The 16,509-nt window shown below is 35.1% G+C and overlaps 2 protein-coding genes across 3 annotated transcripts; both read left to right on the forward strand.

Moving 5' to 3' along the window:
- Positions 1–26: 26 nt before the first annotated feature.
- On the forward strand, positions 27–6,712 carry LOC147411649 (mitochondrial pyruvate carrier 4). Its single transcript, XM_086450783.1, has 5 exons — positions 27–184; positions 1,775–1,873; positions 1,979–2,031; positions 4,401–4,474; positions 6,397–6,712. The coding sequence occupies exons 1-5, from the start codon at positions 130–132 to the stop codon at positions 6,440–6,442; spliced, it is 327 nt and encodes a 108-aa protein (XP_086306909.1). The 5' UTR covers positions 27–129; the 3' UTR covers positions 6,443–6,712.
- Positions 6,713–8,787: 2,075 nt separating this feature from the next.
- Positions 8,788–14,685, forward strand: LOC147411650 (grpE protein homolog 2, mitochondrial-like). 2 transcript variants are annotated; one of them, XM_086450806.1, is made up of 6 exons: positions 8,788–9,106; positions 10,669–10,870; positions 10,958–11,145; positions 11,261–11,428; positions 13,892–14,020; positions 14,288–14,685. In XM_086450806.1, exons 1-6 carry the CDS (start codon positions 8,969–8,971, stop codon positions 14,381–14,383), a joined length of 921 nt encoding a protein of 306 aa, XP_086306932.1. In that variant the 5' UTR covers positions 8,788–8,968; the 3' UTR covers positions 14,384–14,685. The 2 variants fall into 2 exon arrangements, with proteins under 2 accessions (XP_086306932.1, XP_086306942.1); XM_086450816.1 differs by having other exon boundaries at positions 8,823–9,106; positions 10,669–11,145.
- The last annotated feature ends 1,824 nt before the right edge of the window (positions 14,686–16,509 follow it).

A 16,509-nucleotide genomic window follows, 5' to 3' on the forward strand; every position in this document is an offset into this window, starting at 1 on the left:
TCACCAGTTTGAAAATAGGGTGTATCTCAAATATTCACCAAACTATGGAGGAGGTATGTCTAAATTACCAAAACAAATATACCATCCTTTGCATCGCGGTTTAGTTAGGTGGGAGAGAAAAGTGATTTAATGGCGTCTTCGAAGCTTCAAGCTCTCTGGAACCACCCTGCAGGACCTAAAACCAGTTCGTTGACCTCTTTTTTATGTTTTTATTTGTTTCCGATTCTTTCCATCTTTTTTATGTTGTTTGATCTTTTATCTTCCTTTATAATCTCTTGATTCAGTTTTGATCTTTTGGTTTGATTCTGTTCATAGCTTTTCTTAAAATGTGTAATTCCTTCTTTTTTTGCGAGGTAGATCTCTATCCGTCTCTAGAGACTTATAGATAGATCTAGGGATTTTCATCGTTGACGGATACTTGCTCAATCGAATCTGAAAACTAGTAAGGAAATTAGGGCTTTTTTATTTTTATTTTTTATAATCAACTATGAGTTGATTTTACGGAAACACGCGGAATATGGGATTTTGGTACTGTGTTACTGAAATTTTGCGCAGATATTTTATCTGCAATAACAAGACGAATAAATTCGTGAACGACCGATCAAGTCAATTATAGATGATTCATATTTCATATTTAAAATTTCTAATTTGTATTAATTTACTCTAAATTATAGATTTTTTTTCCACAATGTTTAATGGGCCAACTAACTGCAAATCATAAGTTGCCTTTACAAAAAGTACTCATTTATTTAATCCCCTTCTAACCCTATTAGTTGCTCTTCTCATGAATCTTCACGATCTATTTTAACCTTATTAGTATAGTGGTCTTAATTTTCTCAAAATACATTGGATTTGCAAAATCTAGGACTCATTTGATAGGAAACTGAATAACCTTTCAAATGACACAAAATCAAATTAATAAGATAAGTTTGAACTTTTGAAAATAAGACCTAAGGAAAAATGATGTGAATAGTAACCCAAACTCAAATTGGATTGGACTTAGGCTCATAGCTTAATTCGCTTGATACATTGCAATGCAACTTTGAGGTCGTGGGTTCAAGTCCAGCTTCCTCATCAAATGAGAAAATAAAAAACTCATATCGGACTCCTAAAATAACAAAAAAAAGAAAAACTCAAAAGTAGAATGTAATAAATCTAACTCACTTAAAACTGATCTTGACAAAAATAAAAGTGGTAAGAAAAATTTGGACCCAAACAAGTAAAAACACAAACAAAGTTGCCAATGAAGCCTTTTGACGGTTGGCTTGATTTATGTGCCACATGACAAACTCAAATAATTTATGTTTTCCTCTTAAAAAAAACTGTAATTTAAATTGTTAAACAGATTATTGGACTCCATGATTTCTAATATTAAAAAAATAAGTTAAAAAGAGCCTCTGGAGGCATATTCTTTAGAATGTATATTGTAATTAATGTCTTTCTCATTCAACTAACAGGGATTCATCAAAAAGGAGTGGACCCCCTTTTCTTTTTTCTTAAAAAAAAAAAAATAGGAGTGGAAACCCATGTCACTGGAATGTTATGCTCCCAAATATACTTAATAGGATTGGCACCTCATACATAAATATGTTTATCTCTTTGAGACAACCAAATATAAATGTTGATAAGGACCTCATACAGTGATAAAATGGAACGATCGCTAGCTCAAGAGGTACTTGCCCTTCTGATTCTTTGATTCATGATTATGTTTGGATAGATATACATGATATTGGTTACATTATCCAGTCTTTGGTAACTTACTTCATAATTGCAGTTCACTTTTGGGCCCCAACTTTTAAATGGGGTATTAGCATAGCGAATGCTGTCGATTTCGCAAAACCACCTGAAAAGCTCTCGTATCCTCAGCAAATTGGTATTTATCGGCCAATGGTTAAAGTTGATGCTTATGAGTTTTGGAGGCATTGAATTCCAAATTACTGATATAAATACCCACTTCATCCCTTTATGTGGTTTCCAGCTGTTACATGTACTGGAGTTATCTGGTCACGCTACAGCACAGTAATTACACCGGTAAGCTGGATTACATGCAAAAATGGTTCACTTTTTCTAACAAATTATAATCTGGTACTTGTAATATCTATGCAAAATTTATCTCTGACAATATGTATGACATTTACTCCCAATCTATGACATAGCAGATGCAGACTTTGGATATACTTGTTACCATGCTGATCTTGTTATTAACTTGTATCTGGGGGAATATAGAACCTATGTGATTGTATTTGGATGTTATATTTTATGTTCTCCCTCTCACTATTAGAAGAAAACTTGACTTATTGATTAGACTTAAAGTCAATTTTGACATGATTCATTACCTGTCAAAAAGAAAAAATTTGACATGTTTCTTTAACCTTTACCACTTGGCCTTCTGTGGGGTCTATTTGAGCACTACCACTCTGCTATAGCACTTTGGACAATTTCTCTGAAGTATTAATTTCTTTGTGCGTCATTGATCCCGGTGTTTTTTCATCTTTTGGTGGGGATTTTGCTAGCCAACTATGTAAGGATATTTATGGGAATTGTTTGGATGCATTACCTAGAATTTCTGATATTAATCAACAAACCACCAATTTTGAGTTAGATCTGTTTTCTAATTTTTAAATAGGTTAGTGGTTGATTGTTGAACCCAGGTCTGTCGTATTTTCACTCACCCAATTGACCAACTTATTTATACCTTGTTGAGTGTTTATTTTCCTCCTCTCTCGGATGAATTATACCCCAGTTAAGCCCCATGAACCTCTTATATTCATTGTTCTCCCCCTCTCTAATAGATCGTTCTTTTGGATTTGTTGGTTGGTTAACATAGGATCAGAGCTCTAGTTTTGTATAGGTCACGGGTTCGATTTCTTTCCACCCTTATGGGTGATGGGGAGTGTTGAATGTTTATTTTCCTCCACTCTCGGGTGTATCATACCTCAGTTCCCGTGACCCCTCTTATATTCATAGTTCTCCCCCTCTCCAACAGATCGGTCTTTTGAAGTAGTTTGTTGGTTAACATACCTCAAAATCTTGGAACATATTCTTGAAAAGAAGGTTTAAAAGGCAACCTAGTAAAATTTAAGACTGTAGAGAAATTTGACATGAACGCTCTAATGCAAGGCCTACAATTTAGGAGGACTTGTTTTATTGAAAGGAGGTGCTGTTGTAAGAGGAATTTGAGTTGATCTTGTGGGTATTAGATTTGACATATAGAAGGATGACAATTAATAAGAGATTGTTTGTGTTAAAGTCCATGGGCCTAACTCATCCCACAAAACTGGCTTGCAAGGAGAGGGTTGCCCCCGCTTTATACAATCCACCTTCCAATAGTACCCAGGTGATGTGGGACTATTCTAACACCCCCCCTCAACGCTAGGGCCGGAGACACTCAGCTCTCCCCTTCTACGCAGGGCTGGAGATACTAACCCTACTACCCATCCTCGAGGTCACCCACTCTGATACCAAGTTAAAGCCCATGGGCCTAACTCATCCTCACAAAACCGGCTTGCAAGGAGAGGGTTGCCCCCGTTTTATACATTGCACTTTCCAATAGTACCCAGGCGATGTGGGACTATTCTAACAATTTGTAAAGTAAATATGGGAAGGTATTACTATCACATAATTATGTAATTCTTGCAGTAGGCATGTCTAACCATTGAGTTTGAAGTCTGTAGTTCAACTCCCCATCAGAATGTGATGCGTATGTGAACACTAAGATCCCCGGTTTTTGTTTCCTTTGTTTTTGTTAGTTTTTTTTTTTTCCTTTTAAATATGTTCCTTGAGAAAACTATAAAATACTTAACAACATTTGTTTTGGAAAACATCCGTAGAACTTTTGACTTTGTGAACGTATAAGGATCTAATATATATTCTTCTACAATTTCAGTTGTATCATATTCCATTTTGGTTGGATATCTATCATGATCATATTTCCCAATGCTCACTAATTAAAAAGAAAGGGAAAAACCAGTTTTTTTATTTTATTTTATAACTATTCATTTTCAGATTAGATATTTGTGGATCTTCTCATCGATTACAAATTGGAATATTTGATGTTTTTGATCCTGTAATGTTCATGGGGTTAGATTCTACTTGACTATTAATATAATTGGTTACGCAGTACAGAGGAAGTTATTCAAGTTGTTTTTTTCTCTCCTGGTAAAACTAGAGGAATTTTGCCAAAATTTGAGAGAGTCCAGTTAAATCATGTGACTGGGATGAATTATAACTGAAAACTTGAAAAGAAAACAATAGAAAACAAAAACTGACTAATAGATTGTGTTTATTGGTCTTATCTAGATTGCATTATCTTCTTTTATTGATTGGTGTCTTCTGCAATTTGTATGAGCTATATCTTGCATTTAATTCTAATATTTGAGTATGTCCTATTGGGATTGCAGAAGAATTGGAACCTTTTCAGTGTTAATGTTGCAATGGCTGGGACTGGAATTTACCAACTATCCCGCAAAATCCGGTATGCAGTTGTTCGGTTCCAATCTTATTTGTTTCTCTCTGCTATATATATAATGAAAATGAACTATTCGTGACCTTCATCATTTAGACAAGTTTTCCCCAAGCTTTCCCCTAGATAATAAATTCATGATAAAACCATTATTTAGGGAGTTTTGTAATTTAATGGGAGCACCTTTATGCTATCCCCCAAGTTCCCTAAATTTACAGTACCGCCGAGCCACTTTTTCACAATTCACAACAACCCATATATTTAACTTCTAATCAGTTAGTTGGTGTATGATAAAAATAAAAATAAAAATAGTATTGTTAGATAATTTTCACTGGGATCTTTACAATGGGACCCATACTAAATAATGAAGTATTATGAAAATTACCAATTATTCTTAAAATTTGCAACCAACAATAATGTTTATGTTAATATTGTTTCTTTGGAGGCCTATTTGGGATCCACATTCTCAACCTTGATCTCCTTAGTCCTTACCTATGGGATACCTGCCAAAAACACTGCTCAAGTCAAGCAATTGTCCAACAGTCTGTCCTATAGAAATTGAATGAATTTTTTCATGTTAAACCCCTCTTATTTATAGACTTTTGAGTACCTATTTTTTAGTAAGTTCCCTACTTTTGAGGTTCTTCCTATGATTTGACTTGATCACAACTTTTCTGTGACCCAAGGGGTTCTCCTTGATCTTTTTCTATTTTCATGACCAAATTATTTGTGTTTGGCTGCCTGACGTAATTGTCAATGATCATTCGACAATCATCCCAACTTCTAGAATGGGACTATGCTTTACTGATCTCAGGATCTTATCAGGTAGTACTTGTCTTGAGGTTACATGTGTATAATGGGAGAGAAAATCACATTTTTGTTACTACAGTTATTCTACCCACCTTTTTATCTCTCTTTTGATAAATAATCTATTATTTATTCCGTAAAAACTTCATAATTTTGAGAACTTCTCTTTGTTACACGATATAGAACCCTAAGCTATCCTTGTAGCCATTACAGGCATCCTCCCTAGTATATTATAGTGGTTAAGATTGTAGGGAGGTTCTGAACCTCCCTCGGGTTGCACTCACTTCACATCAGGGGCGGATTTACAGTGGGGGCACTTGCCCCCACAAGAATTTTCAATGTCTATAGATTAATGAGCTATTGTCACAGGTATTAGTGGCAGATAAAAAAAATTCGCCACTATTGCCTCCACTATTTTTTCCACTCTTAGTTGCCCCCACAAAATGTTTTTTTCACTTTAAGTTGCCCCCACAATTTTTTTTTACTCTTAGTTGCCCTCACATGGGCAAAATCCTGGCTCCGTCCCTGCTTTGCATGGAAGATGCTTAGATTGGGAAGTCATGGCGCATGGCTTTCCAATCACATTCTTTTGAGCTATGGTCAATTCATTAGGGGGGGTTCATTCTTTTCGGAACTGAAAATAATAGACTCAGGATCTACTACGTTGTCCCCTTCCTATAAAATTGGTTAGGTGTCTACGTGGCTCACTTTAGTTTGTGTTTAAAACCGTTCAAGCAGCCCAATGCTTTCAAAATATCTATAATAATAAAAAACGGTGGCCCGTTCCTATAAAATAGGTTAGGTGTCTACATGGCACACTTTAGTTGGTGTTTAAAACACCTTGGGCTCCTAATCAAGCCTTTCACGCAGCCCAATGTATTTATTTCCTAATCAAATTGTGCCACGTAGACATTATATGGGATCTCGACTCAAAATAATGAAGGCTCCATTAATTTTATTCGCTGACGTAAAGTATGTGAGGGGTATCACACAATTGCAATTATTGAGCTATGGCTAATGCATGACACGCACAGCCCTGATTGATTTTATATGCTTAATCTTTCCAGTTGTGTTATAATCACTGCTTGTTTTTATTACATTTTTATCTTCCATGTTCATTCTTTCAGGCACGATTACTTTTCAGAGACAGAAAAGGATGCTTTAAAGGAATAATGACAAAAATCTTTTAGGGCTTTTTATTTTATTTTGGGGGTGATGGACCCATATGCTGCATTCTGATTTTGTATTCAAACTGTGTTATGTATTCGATCATTCGTCTTGAACCAGATCTAGAGTTACCCTCAACGGTTTGTGTAACCATAATCCCTATTGGATTGGTTGAATTCTGTTGAATTTGTATACCATTCAGCTATAGTGACTGAGCCTAATAAGACAGAAATTACGACCAAAGAAGTAATAAGTACTTGGGCATGGATTTCGAAACCTCCTATTTGCCAATAGAAATTTTGGTAACTACAGTTTGTTTGATTGGAGGTTGAGTGGGATGATGGGATCCCATGCCACCAGGATTACTACACTTGCCTGGTTTGTACCAGTGATGAGGATGGACTTATGCTCTTGGGCAGCGTCGTCATCATCTTATACTTTAGAATTAAGGTTCAACTGTAACCTGAGTATACTTTTGGATGATATATTTTATTTCTCAATCATGTTTGTCGATAAATTTTGCCTCCTAGTTGCAAATTCTATACAAAATATTATCTTTTTTGGCTATTTGAATCTGACATCCTAATCATGGTTCTAAAACGTGGCTGAGTTACCTGAAAACTCAGGTGAGTAAACTACAGTTTTAAAATTGAGTCACCTCAGCTCGATTGAATTTAGAGGTGTGTATTATATCTAAATATTTTTACCAGAATATAGTAAATAATTATTTTTAAAATTTTTAAATATTTATCGATGTGTAAGAGTTGTCTAATTTGGATTCTATTGGATGGCCGTGGGCGTGAGTTGAGTCAAGTTTTCTCAAAATAAAGAGGGATATGGCTAAAAATTGCCCCGAAAGTCTCCTAGATCACCTCTTATTATTACACCCAAAAAAATAATTCAATGTAAATTGTTGTGATTATAAAATGCAACTATTGAAATTCTTTAAATCCTTGATGGGGTGTTTGATGGGTTTTTTTTATATGGTAAAGTGAACATTTAACGTTTGGCTTTTTGATGTCTTCTAAGTATGTGTTGGGTGTACTTGTACCAAAATCTCTCTGATGTTAAAGTATTATACATACGAATTCTAAAGATTGAAGTTTCTTAGGTGTTCTTTCTAGATATTAATCAAAACTAACATTGATGCCTATTTTTTAGATTGTCGTCTAGGTTCGATGTTTCGGACAATCAGTTAATGACTTGATCTATTATACTAACTCAATGTTAGCTTAGGGACTGGGGAATCTAAACAATTGGTACCTTTGGGATTTTGTCCCACTCGAATCTTTGGTTCCTTCAAATATATTCGAATTAGAATATGGATCGGATATGGTTAATGTCCCTTGATTCAAGTCGGATCCATCCCTACATTCAGATGATATATTATTTTGTATGTTATATTTTTATATTTTTCAAATTATTTTTCATCAATCAACAAGAATTAGATGTAATGGATAAGGTCTTTTTTAGAATAATGAGATATCTTGAATTCAAGTCAGCTTTTAACCACATATTTAATAAATTTCCTTGCAATGATTTGAAATTATTGGACACGACCAACCCGAATCAATTAATTCGGTTAGATCAGATCCGAATATGGGTTTAATGAAAGTAAACAAATTCAAATATAATTTGAACTAATAAGATTCAAGTCAGATTTAGATCTAGTCTCGGATTAAAGATTTGAATATGAATATGGGTATACACATATCTAGCACAAATCCAACCCATTTTAAGCTCTAACAAAAAATGGTGGTGTACCATTGGTGAAAAATTAACCCCCATATATGTCTTCCCCAACTCACTAATTAAAACATATGTCGTTAATTGGGAAAATACTGGAATGACAAAAACGGAGGCATAAAGATGACAAAAATGATATGTAGTGCGCACATAACCGTAGATGTTTTTTACTTGTATCTCGTGAAAAAGTATCTATGGTAATATACGCGACACCACATCATTTTGTCACATTCCGTTTGTGTTACTCCAGCATGACTCGATTGATTGTGATCGATACAAAACATCAGCTCCAAAGCACTAAATGTTTCAAGAATGTATAAGAGTTTATGAACCGATGCTCGATGGAATTTTTTCATTGATTGAAATATCCATTCCAGGGGCTCCAACCTGATCAAATTACTGCATTAGTGGGATTCTTCATGAATCTACTGATATAGACATCATACATGTTTGCCACGTGTTTTAACAATTGGCTTATGGACGATCATCATCAACTATTATAAACACAAGCTCGATTTACCAATACTTCCAGACGCTTCTCCTGTTGGGCACCAATAACTTACTAAAATCATCCTTGTCAATGAACGAAATTACCCTTCATATCCTGCCAAAAGAAGCATCCTCAACCCTTATGTAAAGGGCCAGTTTAGTCAATTTAAAAAATCGTCGTGTCTGGTTATACTTCATAGAGATTATAGACCGAACAGCTCTGTTGTCTCTCTCTCTCTCGCCCCCCTCAACGTTTATTGTCGAAGCTTTTCTTCGCTATTTCAAACTAATTTCGAGATGTTCGTTTCGAGGGTTATTTCTAGGATTACAAGGAAGGGCTTGAACCAATGCCGAGTCCTCATCTCTTCTCGTCCAGAATCGCCATCAACTTTTTATATTAATAATTTTCATTCCCTGACTGAATCCTCCAACAAGGTAAGGCTCACAAATCATCATTTATTTTATTTTATTTTATTATTATTTTTTATTTTTTAGGTTTTAGGGTTCAGGGTTTAACGTGATTTCGGACAAAAGTCGAGCCTTTTTTATTATTTCTTCTTCTTGGGTTTTTTCAGTTTTTGAAAATCCGTTTCTGTTTTTTTCATTCGATTTCTTGTGGGGATTTTTTTTTTTCCGGGTGGGGGGTGTTTAGAGTAAAAGATCCTTTTTTTTTCCTATGCGGGATTCAGGATGAGAGCAAGTTTTATTGCTTGAAATTTGATGTTCTGGGTTGTATAGTTATATTAGTATTTATTTATGGTTTTGAAACAGAAGTCTTAATCACTATTGGCTTTGTGACGGATTTGCAAATAATTCAATGGATTTGTGGGGAATTAACCCTAAGTCCATATCTTTCTGCACTAGTTATTGATGGAATAACTTTCCATGTTTAAAGATATGTCCTTGGTGCATATTATTTGCAGAATGTAGTGTTTGCTAACCAAAATATATAGGGAGTAAATAAAAAGCTAGAACAATGGATGGATACCCTAGAAACTAAGGCTTTCAAGATAATAAGTAGGACCAAGATAATAGAATATTAAGTGTGACTTTAGCAACGAAACTCGTATGAATGAGACATTAACTAAGGAACAATGATGAATGCACGCGGTTGGGTATGTGGCAAGGGCACAGAACCACACATATTTTTCCTGTGTATCCCGATGAAAACGATCTATGGTTCTGTGCACTTGCCACGTCAGCTGTGTACCGAACTGTGTACTTGGACTGCATGCATTCATCACGTCTCTTAATTAAGATTGACAGACAAGAAATATTTCAAAAGAGCCACTTTAATTATAGGTTCAATTATAGAGATGGAAAGATTGGTGCAGATTTTACTCGTGTAACAGTATTAGGTTAATAAAGTGGAGAAAAGCTTTTGAGGTGTATTGATCAAACTGAAAGTAAAATTTACTAGATAAAAGAAAAATTAACCATGCTTCATGAAACTGAAACTTTAGGAAGTTAGTAAAGAATACTTTCATTGAATGCGTGTAGCAGATTAAATGATGTTGAGATGGATGAGTGGTAACATTAGGAAAGAAAAAAAAAGTAGTAATGATCACATTTGAGACGAGAAATTTGGAAGAATTCCAATACGAGATAAAATTAATGAAGTCTATTGACATGGTTTGCACAAGTACAACAAATATCACTAGTGTGCAAAAGTGAAAAAGAGCGATTTGGTTCCAAGTCATACTCTGAAATGATGAGACGATGAAGAATTATGAAGATGCATGCCTTGACTGAAGATGACTCAATATGGAGTTGCACATAGATTCATGTTGCTGACCCCATTTTTTTTTTAGTGAAGCATATATGGGATGATGTGATTATAGAATTGGCGCTACAATCCATTCTTAAAGTAAATCACATGGGTTACTAAAGTAATTTTTGAGTTTTGTAATTTGTTCTTACAAGTATTGAACCAAAAGTTATTCTTAATGGTAACTTATTCATGCATATATGTCTTATGCTAGTAATTTTCCTGCCAGGTGTTTTCATTGCGTCATCCAGTGCTCAATAATGCTAATTCACGAGGTTTCTGGTTTTCATCATCTGCATCGCCTCAACCTACTGATAAGGAAACCAATCAGCGTGGAGATTCGCAGGAAGTTGTTGGAGATCATAAAGCTGACGTTGCAAAGGCTAATGTAGATGATAAAGCTGCAGAGAAAACAGAGGATGCAGATTCTGGTTCCGAACCTAAACCTTCCATGTCCGAATCCGTCAAAAAGAGGAGAAAAAGTACTAAACGAACTGCATTTTCTGATTCTGATTCAGATACTGAAAAGGATCTTTCCATTGAGGATTTAATAAAGCTTGTTGCTGAGAAGGAAGAGTTGTTGAAGCTGAAGCACAAGGAGATTGAAATAATGCAAGAGAAAGTTCTCCGTACTTATGCTGAGATGGAAAATGTTTTGGATAGAACAAGACGAGAAGCAGAGAACTCAAAAAAGTTTGCTATACAGGTTAGTGTCCTACGGCTATATTTAAATACTAGTATTGATCTTCTAATTACATTTCTAGGTTACTTCATTCAAACTGTCTCATTCTTTTTTCATATTTATATGGTGTATCCTGTAGAACTTTGCAAAAGCCTTATTAGATGTCGCGGACAACCTGGGAAGAGCTTCTTCAGTTGTCAAAGATAGCTTTTTGAAGATCGACCAATCTAAAGACACTGTTGGAGCTGTGCCACTCCTGAAAACTCTTTTGGAAGGTGTTGAAATGACCGAGAAACAGCTTTCAGAGGTAATTAACATATTCTTTTTCTTTGGAAATAATTAGCTGTAAATACATTGATAAGAGAAAATATAATTATTTTCCCCTTTATGCTTATTTCAAGTAAGGTGTTGCTTAAAATCTGATTACCTTAGATTTTGAATTTCACTAACAGTGGAACTGTGTCATGGGTCCAAAGTTTGCCTACCCCCTTGATCCGACTTATCGTCATTGTGATTTTTATGTTCTTGACATGGCCACTACTCTGTCTTGGCCTTTAGAGGTCAAGAAAAGCATATTTGGTGGTGAGATCCTCATGGTTGCATCGGATCTAAAGATGAGTTCCATACAATAGATGGATCGCAAATCTAAGTTGTGTGTGCAAAGAGAAAGTTCAGAATGATTGGCCTCAATTTTCTATGCTTCCTTTCTCCCACTAAGGCTTAGTATCATCTTCAAGGAAGGGTGCTTACCCTGCCTTTCCTTGCCAACACCCCGGTCGCTTCATTGTGGTTACCTTGAAGGGGATTATAATCATAGTCACCAAAGTCGCCGACTTTTAAAAAAAATCATGTTTAAATCGTGATTTTAAAGACTGGCAATTAAATCGTGACTTTTTGAAAAAGTCTCGATTTAAACACAAAAAATGTGATTTTTTTTTTTTTTTTGCTGAGCAAGCTATTTTGAAAGGGTTTTTTCAAAGGCCATTTATTCTTAAGTTTAAAATAGGTTTTGATGATATAAATGATAACATCACTTAGTAGAAAAAAATATATTGTCTTAACACTATTTGGATTTTTTCGTTTTTTTTCGACTTTTTCCCTTGCCAACTTACCGTATGGTAATCTTTGGTTGGGTGTCCAGTGTGTGATATCGGTTACCTTCATTAGTTCGTGATAACCCATGGATCGTGCTATAGGTGTGGAGATCCTTCAGACTTATGCATGCATGTCAGTTACAATTATGAAGGCGCCAATATACTTGATGGTTTCAAGATTGTGCCAGCTGGACCGCCTTTAGTGTGCCACACGGTCCTTCCATTATGAAATTTCTAAGATTATGACACTAGAGCCTACTAGACAGAGTCTAGCATGGGGACATTAGGGCATGTTCTATACGTTGGAGTCTCGTGTATTTCATCTAATTACCAATAGTTGGAGGGTTGCTTTTCCACTTCAGGACTTCATCATCGCATCCTTATCCCAAAGATTACCATATGGGATTTCTCTGTGTGGAAATCCCAACTAATTTTAATATTTTTGTATCTTGTAGATTTCCATCGGCCTGTGTCATTTACTTTTCATTTTGTTTTTACAATTTTCTGAATGCTTTCACCTCACCTTAGGTAACCAATTCTATTAATCACATAATGGCGGCAATCTGTGCTATTTTGCTACTGAGTTCAACATTGTCAAATGGCATATGCGGTGCATGTGATCAGCATATAGCACATGCAGTCACATATCACCCAAAAATATTTTTTTTATACTTTCTTTTATTAAGAAACAAGGGAAAATGGGGAAAAAATATTGTAAATATAACTATACTTCTAGGAAATTATTTTTTTTCACTTTCATTATTATTTATTATATTTTCATGTTTAACAAGTTCTGATGGGAGATGGAATGCATAAACTCAGGAAAAAAATAATAAAAATATTGCGTCTTAAATGTTGGAAGAAAAACCTTGAATATTTTTTTTAATGCCTTTTGAATCTTAAATCTTGCTGCTTGAGCTTGATGCTGATGATTTAAGGAGTAGAAGGCATAGAGAATGCTATTAAATTGGAAAAAAAAAATGTTAGAACTTAAAAAGGGAGCTAAAATGGAAGTAGAATAGAAATAGGTTCGAACGTCGTCCGATTTTTTTCTTTTTTTTTTTTTTTGGGGGGGGGGGGGGGGGGGGGGGGGGGGTTGACAATGGGGGATGTTATTAAAAAAGAAAAGGATTTTGTGCACAGGTCAAAACTAGGCAAATATTTCCATTGCATACTTATATATGCATTGGGATAATGATCTAATCGCTTATGCCATCACAGCCTATGCAGTCGCATATGTGCAGATGCGCGTATGCGGTTTCATTTGACAGCAATGATTGAGTTCTCCATTTACAGCCTTAGCATAATAGCGGAGATCTCTGGCCTTTTGGTGACAAATGAGTCTCTAGATTATCTCCGCATTCTGAATTCTTGACCTCCCATTTTCGATGGTTGGGTTTTCTTATAATATATGCATTCTTCTACATTCTTTCTTGTTCTATACATTTCAATTGCTCACAAATTACATGTTAACTGTACAAGTCAGAAATTGTTACCGAGCTCTCTTTTCAGTGTCACAGTACTTGCTTGTTGATCACCGTTCTATGTGAACCCATTTTAGTTAGTTGAATATTTTCCATTGTCGGGTGGTATTTATAGGAATTAATGTGGTGGGTTCTGTGCTAGTGGCAAGATCAGTTTACAAATTTAAGTCTTCTGTATATTCTTGCCTTCAGGTGTTCAGGAAGTTTGGAGTGGAGAAATTTGATCCCATAAATGAGCAGTTTGATCCACACAGGCATAATGCAGTCTTCCAAATTCCCGATGGTTCAAAGCCCTCTGGCACCATTGCCGTTGTTCTGAAGGTATGAACTTTATCGATCAATTTTTTCTTGATCTCTATTTTTTTTTTTTTTTGGGGGGGGGTGGGAGGGTTGGGGTTCATCTCTCTTTAGTGAATTTCACAGCATTCTCTCTCAAATTGAGGGGGTTGACATATTGTTCATCTATCGTGCATTGTGAACAAAAATTGAATTACAACCCTATGAACTAGAAAGTAGAATGATCAAACATGCTTAATTAGAATGTAATTATGAATGCATACTAAAATCCTTGTATTTTTGGTATTGCAGCCTGGATACATGCTATATGATCGTGTTATCCGGCCAGCTGAAGTTGGTGTTACTGTTGCTTTGGACAATGAGACTGAGCAAAGTTCTGAAGCTTGAAGAATGGCTTGCAGTACTTCCTCAAGTCTTCTAGTGCATTTGTTTGAGAAACCTGTACAATTCTATGTGAGAGAAAAGAAAGTATTAGAATCGTCTTTAGAGACAACAGATCAGTTTTAGAAATAATTTCTAGTGCAATGCCTGGACAAAATTTTGCTGTGTTATCTATAGTTATTCTAGTGTTAATTTATAGTATGGAATTCCATAAGAAGAGAACTTTTAAGTACATTTTGATTTTTCACTGTTTTGTTACAGTTTTAATCTTGACTGAGAAATTTTATTTCTTAAATTGGTTTCATGGATAGGAAACTGTTTTATTTTTTTCAATTTTGCCATGTTATCTATAGTTATTCAAATGTTAATTTATGGCATACAATGCCACAAGAAGAGCGCTTCAAGTACATTTTTCAATGTTTCCTTACAGTTTTAAGCTTGACTGAGAAATTCCGATTGCTTAAGTTGGCTTCATGGATAGGAAACTGTTGTATTTTTTTCACTTCTTGTCCTCTTTGTTCTGATCTTCTGGTAATTTTGCACTCTAGTAAGCAGAAGCATTCTATTGCTAGTGAGAGATTCAAAGGACAAGAAGAGGAACCAAGATGATACAGATGGTGTTCAAAGGAAAATTTAAAATGAACCAGTTTAAACTGAATACATGATTTGAGATATTTTTTACAAGGCTGTCGACCCGAATAATTGAGAGATAAGGTGTAGATGGCTACTGTTACCACTATTTTTTAGTGGCTCTTGTTCACAGCCCAGTGGCATTAGTTGAAGCCTTCATACAAACCAAAAAGAAACAACTAATATGATACAAGTCTGTAGAAATAAAAACAGAGTGCCCAAAATTATCTGGAGGCTAACCATGGGGCAGATAAATGTGCAATGTGTTGTGGATGATAAGGAGTCAAGGGATGCCTAAAGCTCGAGAAGGGTCACCTATCTTACCACAATCAAAACAATGCTACTGATGGGGCAGATAAATATGCAATGTGTTGTGGATGATAAGGAGTCAAGCGCAAGGGATGCCTAAAGCTCGAGAAGGGTCACCTATCTTACCACAATCAAAACAATGCTACTAATGATTGTAGAGAGTGAATCTGTACTTCAAGAAAGATCGAATAAATCAAGTTTGGAAATGCAAACCACCTCTTATCACACGTTACAATGCTTGTGGTAGTGGAGGCTTAACGCTGTGTTTGGATTGGATTGGATTGAGAGAAGAGAAAATAAATGAGTATTTTCATTTTTCTCTCTTATATTGTTAAGTGGGGAAGAGGAGAAAATAATCAGAGAGAAGAGGAGAGAAATTCTTTTAAAATATTTTATAATTTCAACTCTGCCTAAAAAAAAAAAAATTAGCATAATATATCATAGTTATCAGTAAAACCCATGGTTTTAAATCTCCTCCAAGATTAGTCTGGTTCTCTCATGAAGACTTCCGCAATTTAGTCAGGCGAGTTTAGGAACATGATCAATCTCTGCACGGTACTCTGGCCTCTTTCAAGGAGTCTTGTATAGTTAGAATGATAGTTCCCGCGCCTTGGGAGGTACCTAATAAATGACTATCGGAATTCGAGTTTTGGGTTGATTTGTCCGAGTTGTCTCAGTCTCGTTCAACAATGATACGGTGATATGCACGGTGTCTCAACATTCGCATCGTGAGAGTAATATTTTAAAAATCTCGTCCGAGTCAACCAGGATTTTGTAGATATTAATTAAAATAATTAATTTTATTATGATTTAAATATTTATTATACAAATAAAACATGATTTTATCACTAAATATTTGCTAATCTATCTTATTTTATTAAAAAAATAGGATTATTTTAATTTAAATATATCAAAAAAAAAAAAAAATTCAATCAATATAAATCATGTTAAATGGATTGTCTCATCCGATTCTAGACGGCAAACCGACTTTTGAAACCATGGTAAAACCACGTACTTTCAAAAAAAATATATATATATATCAAAGATATATTTCAGTTTGATTTACACTGAAAAAGACAAATTTGCCCTCTGTAAATGCAAATTAATCCTTGTTATTTTTGTCCTTGGTATTGTTTTAAGTTTTAACTTACACGTTATCAAGGGCAAATTCGTCTTTCACTCCCCCGTTTGTG

This window comes from Akebia trifoliata, chromosome 1 (genome assembly GCF_017979445.1).
Source record: "Akebia trifoliata isolate Shusen 1 chromosome 1, ASM1797944v1, whole genome shotgun sequence".
NCBI lineage: Eukaryota > Viridiplantae > Streptophyta > Magnoliopsida > Ranunculales > Lardizabalaceae > Akebia > Akebia trifoliata.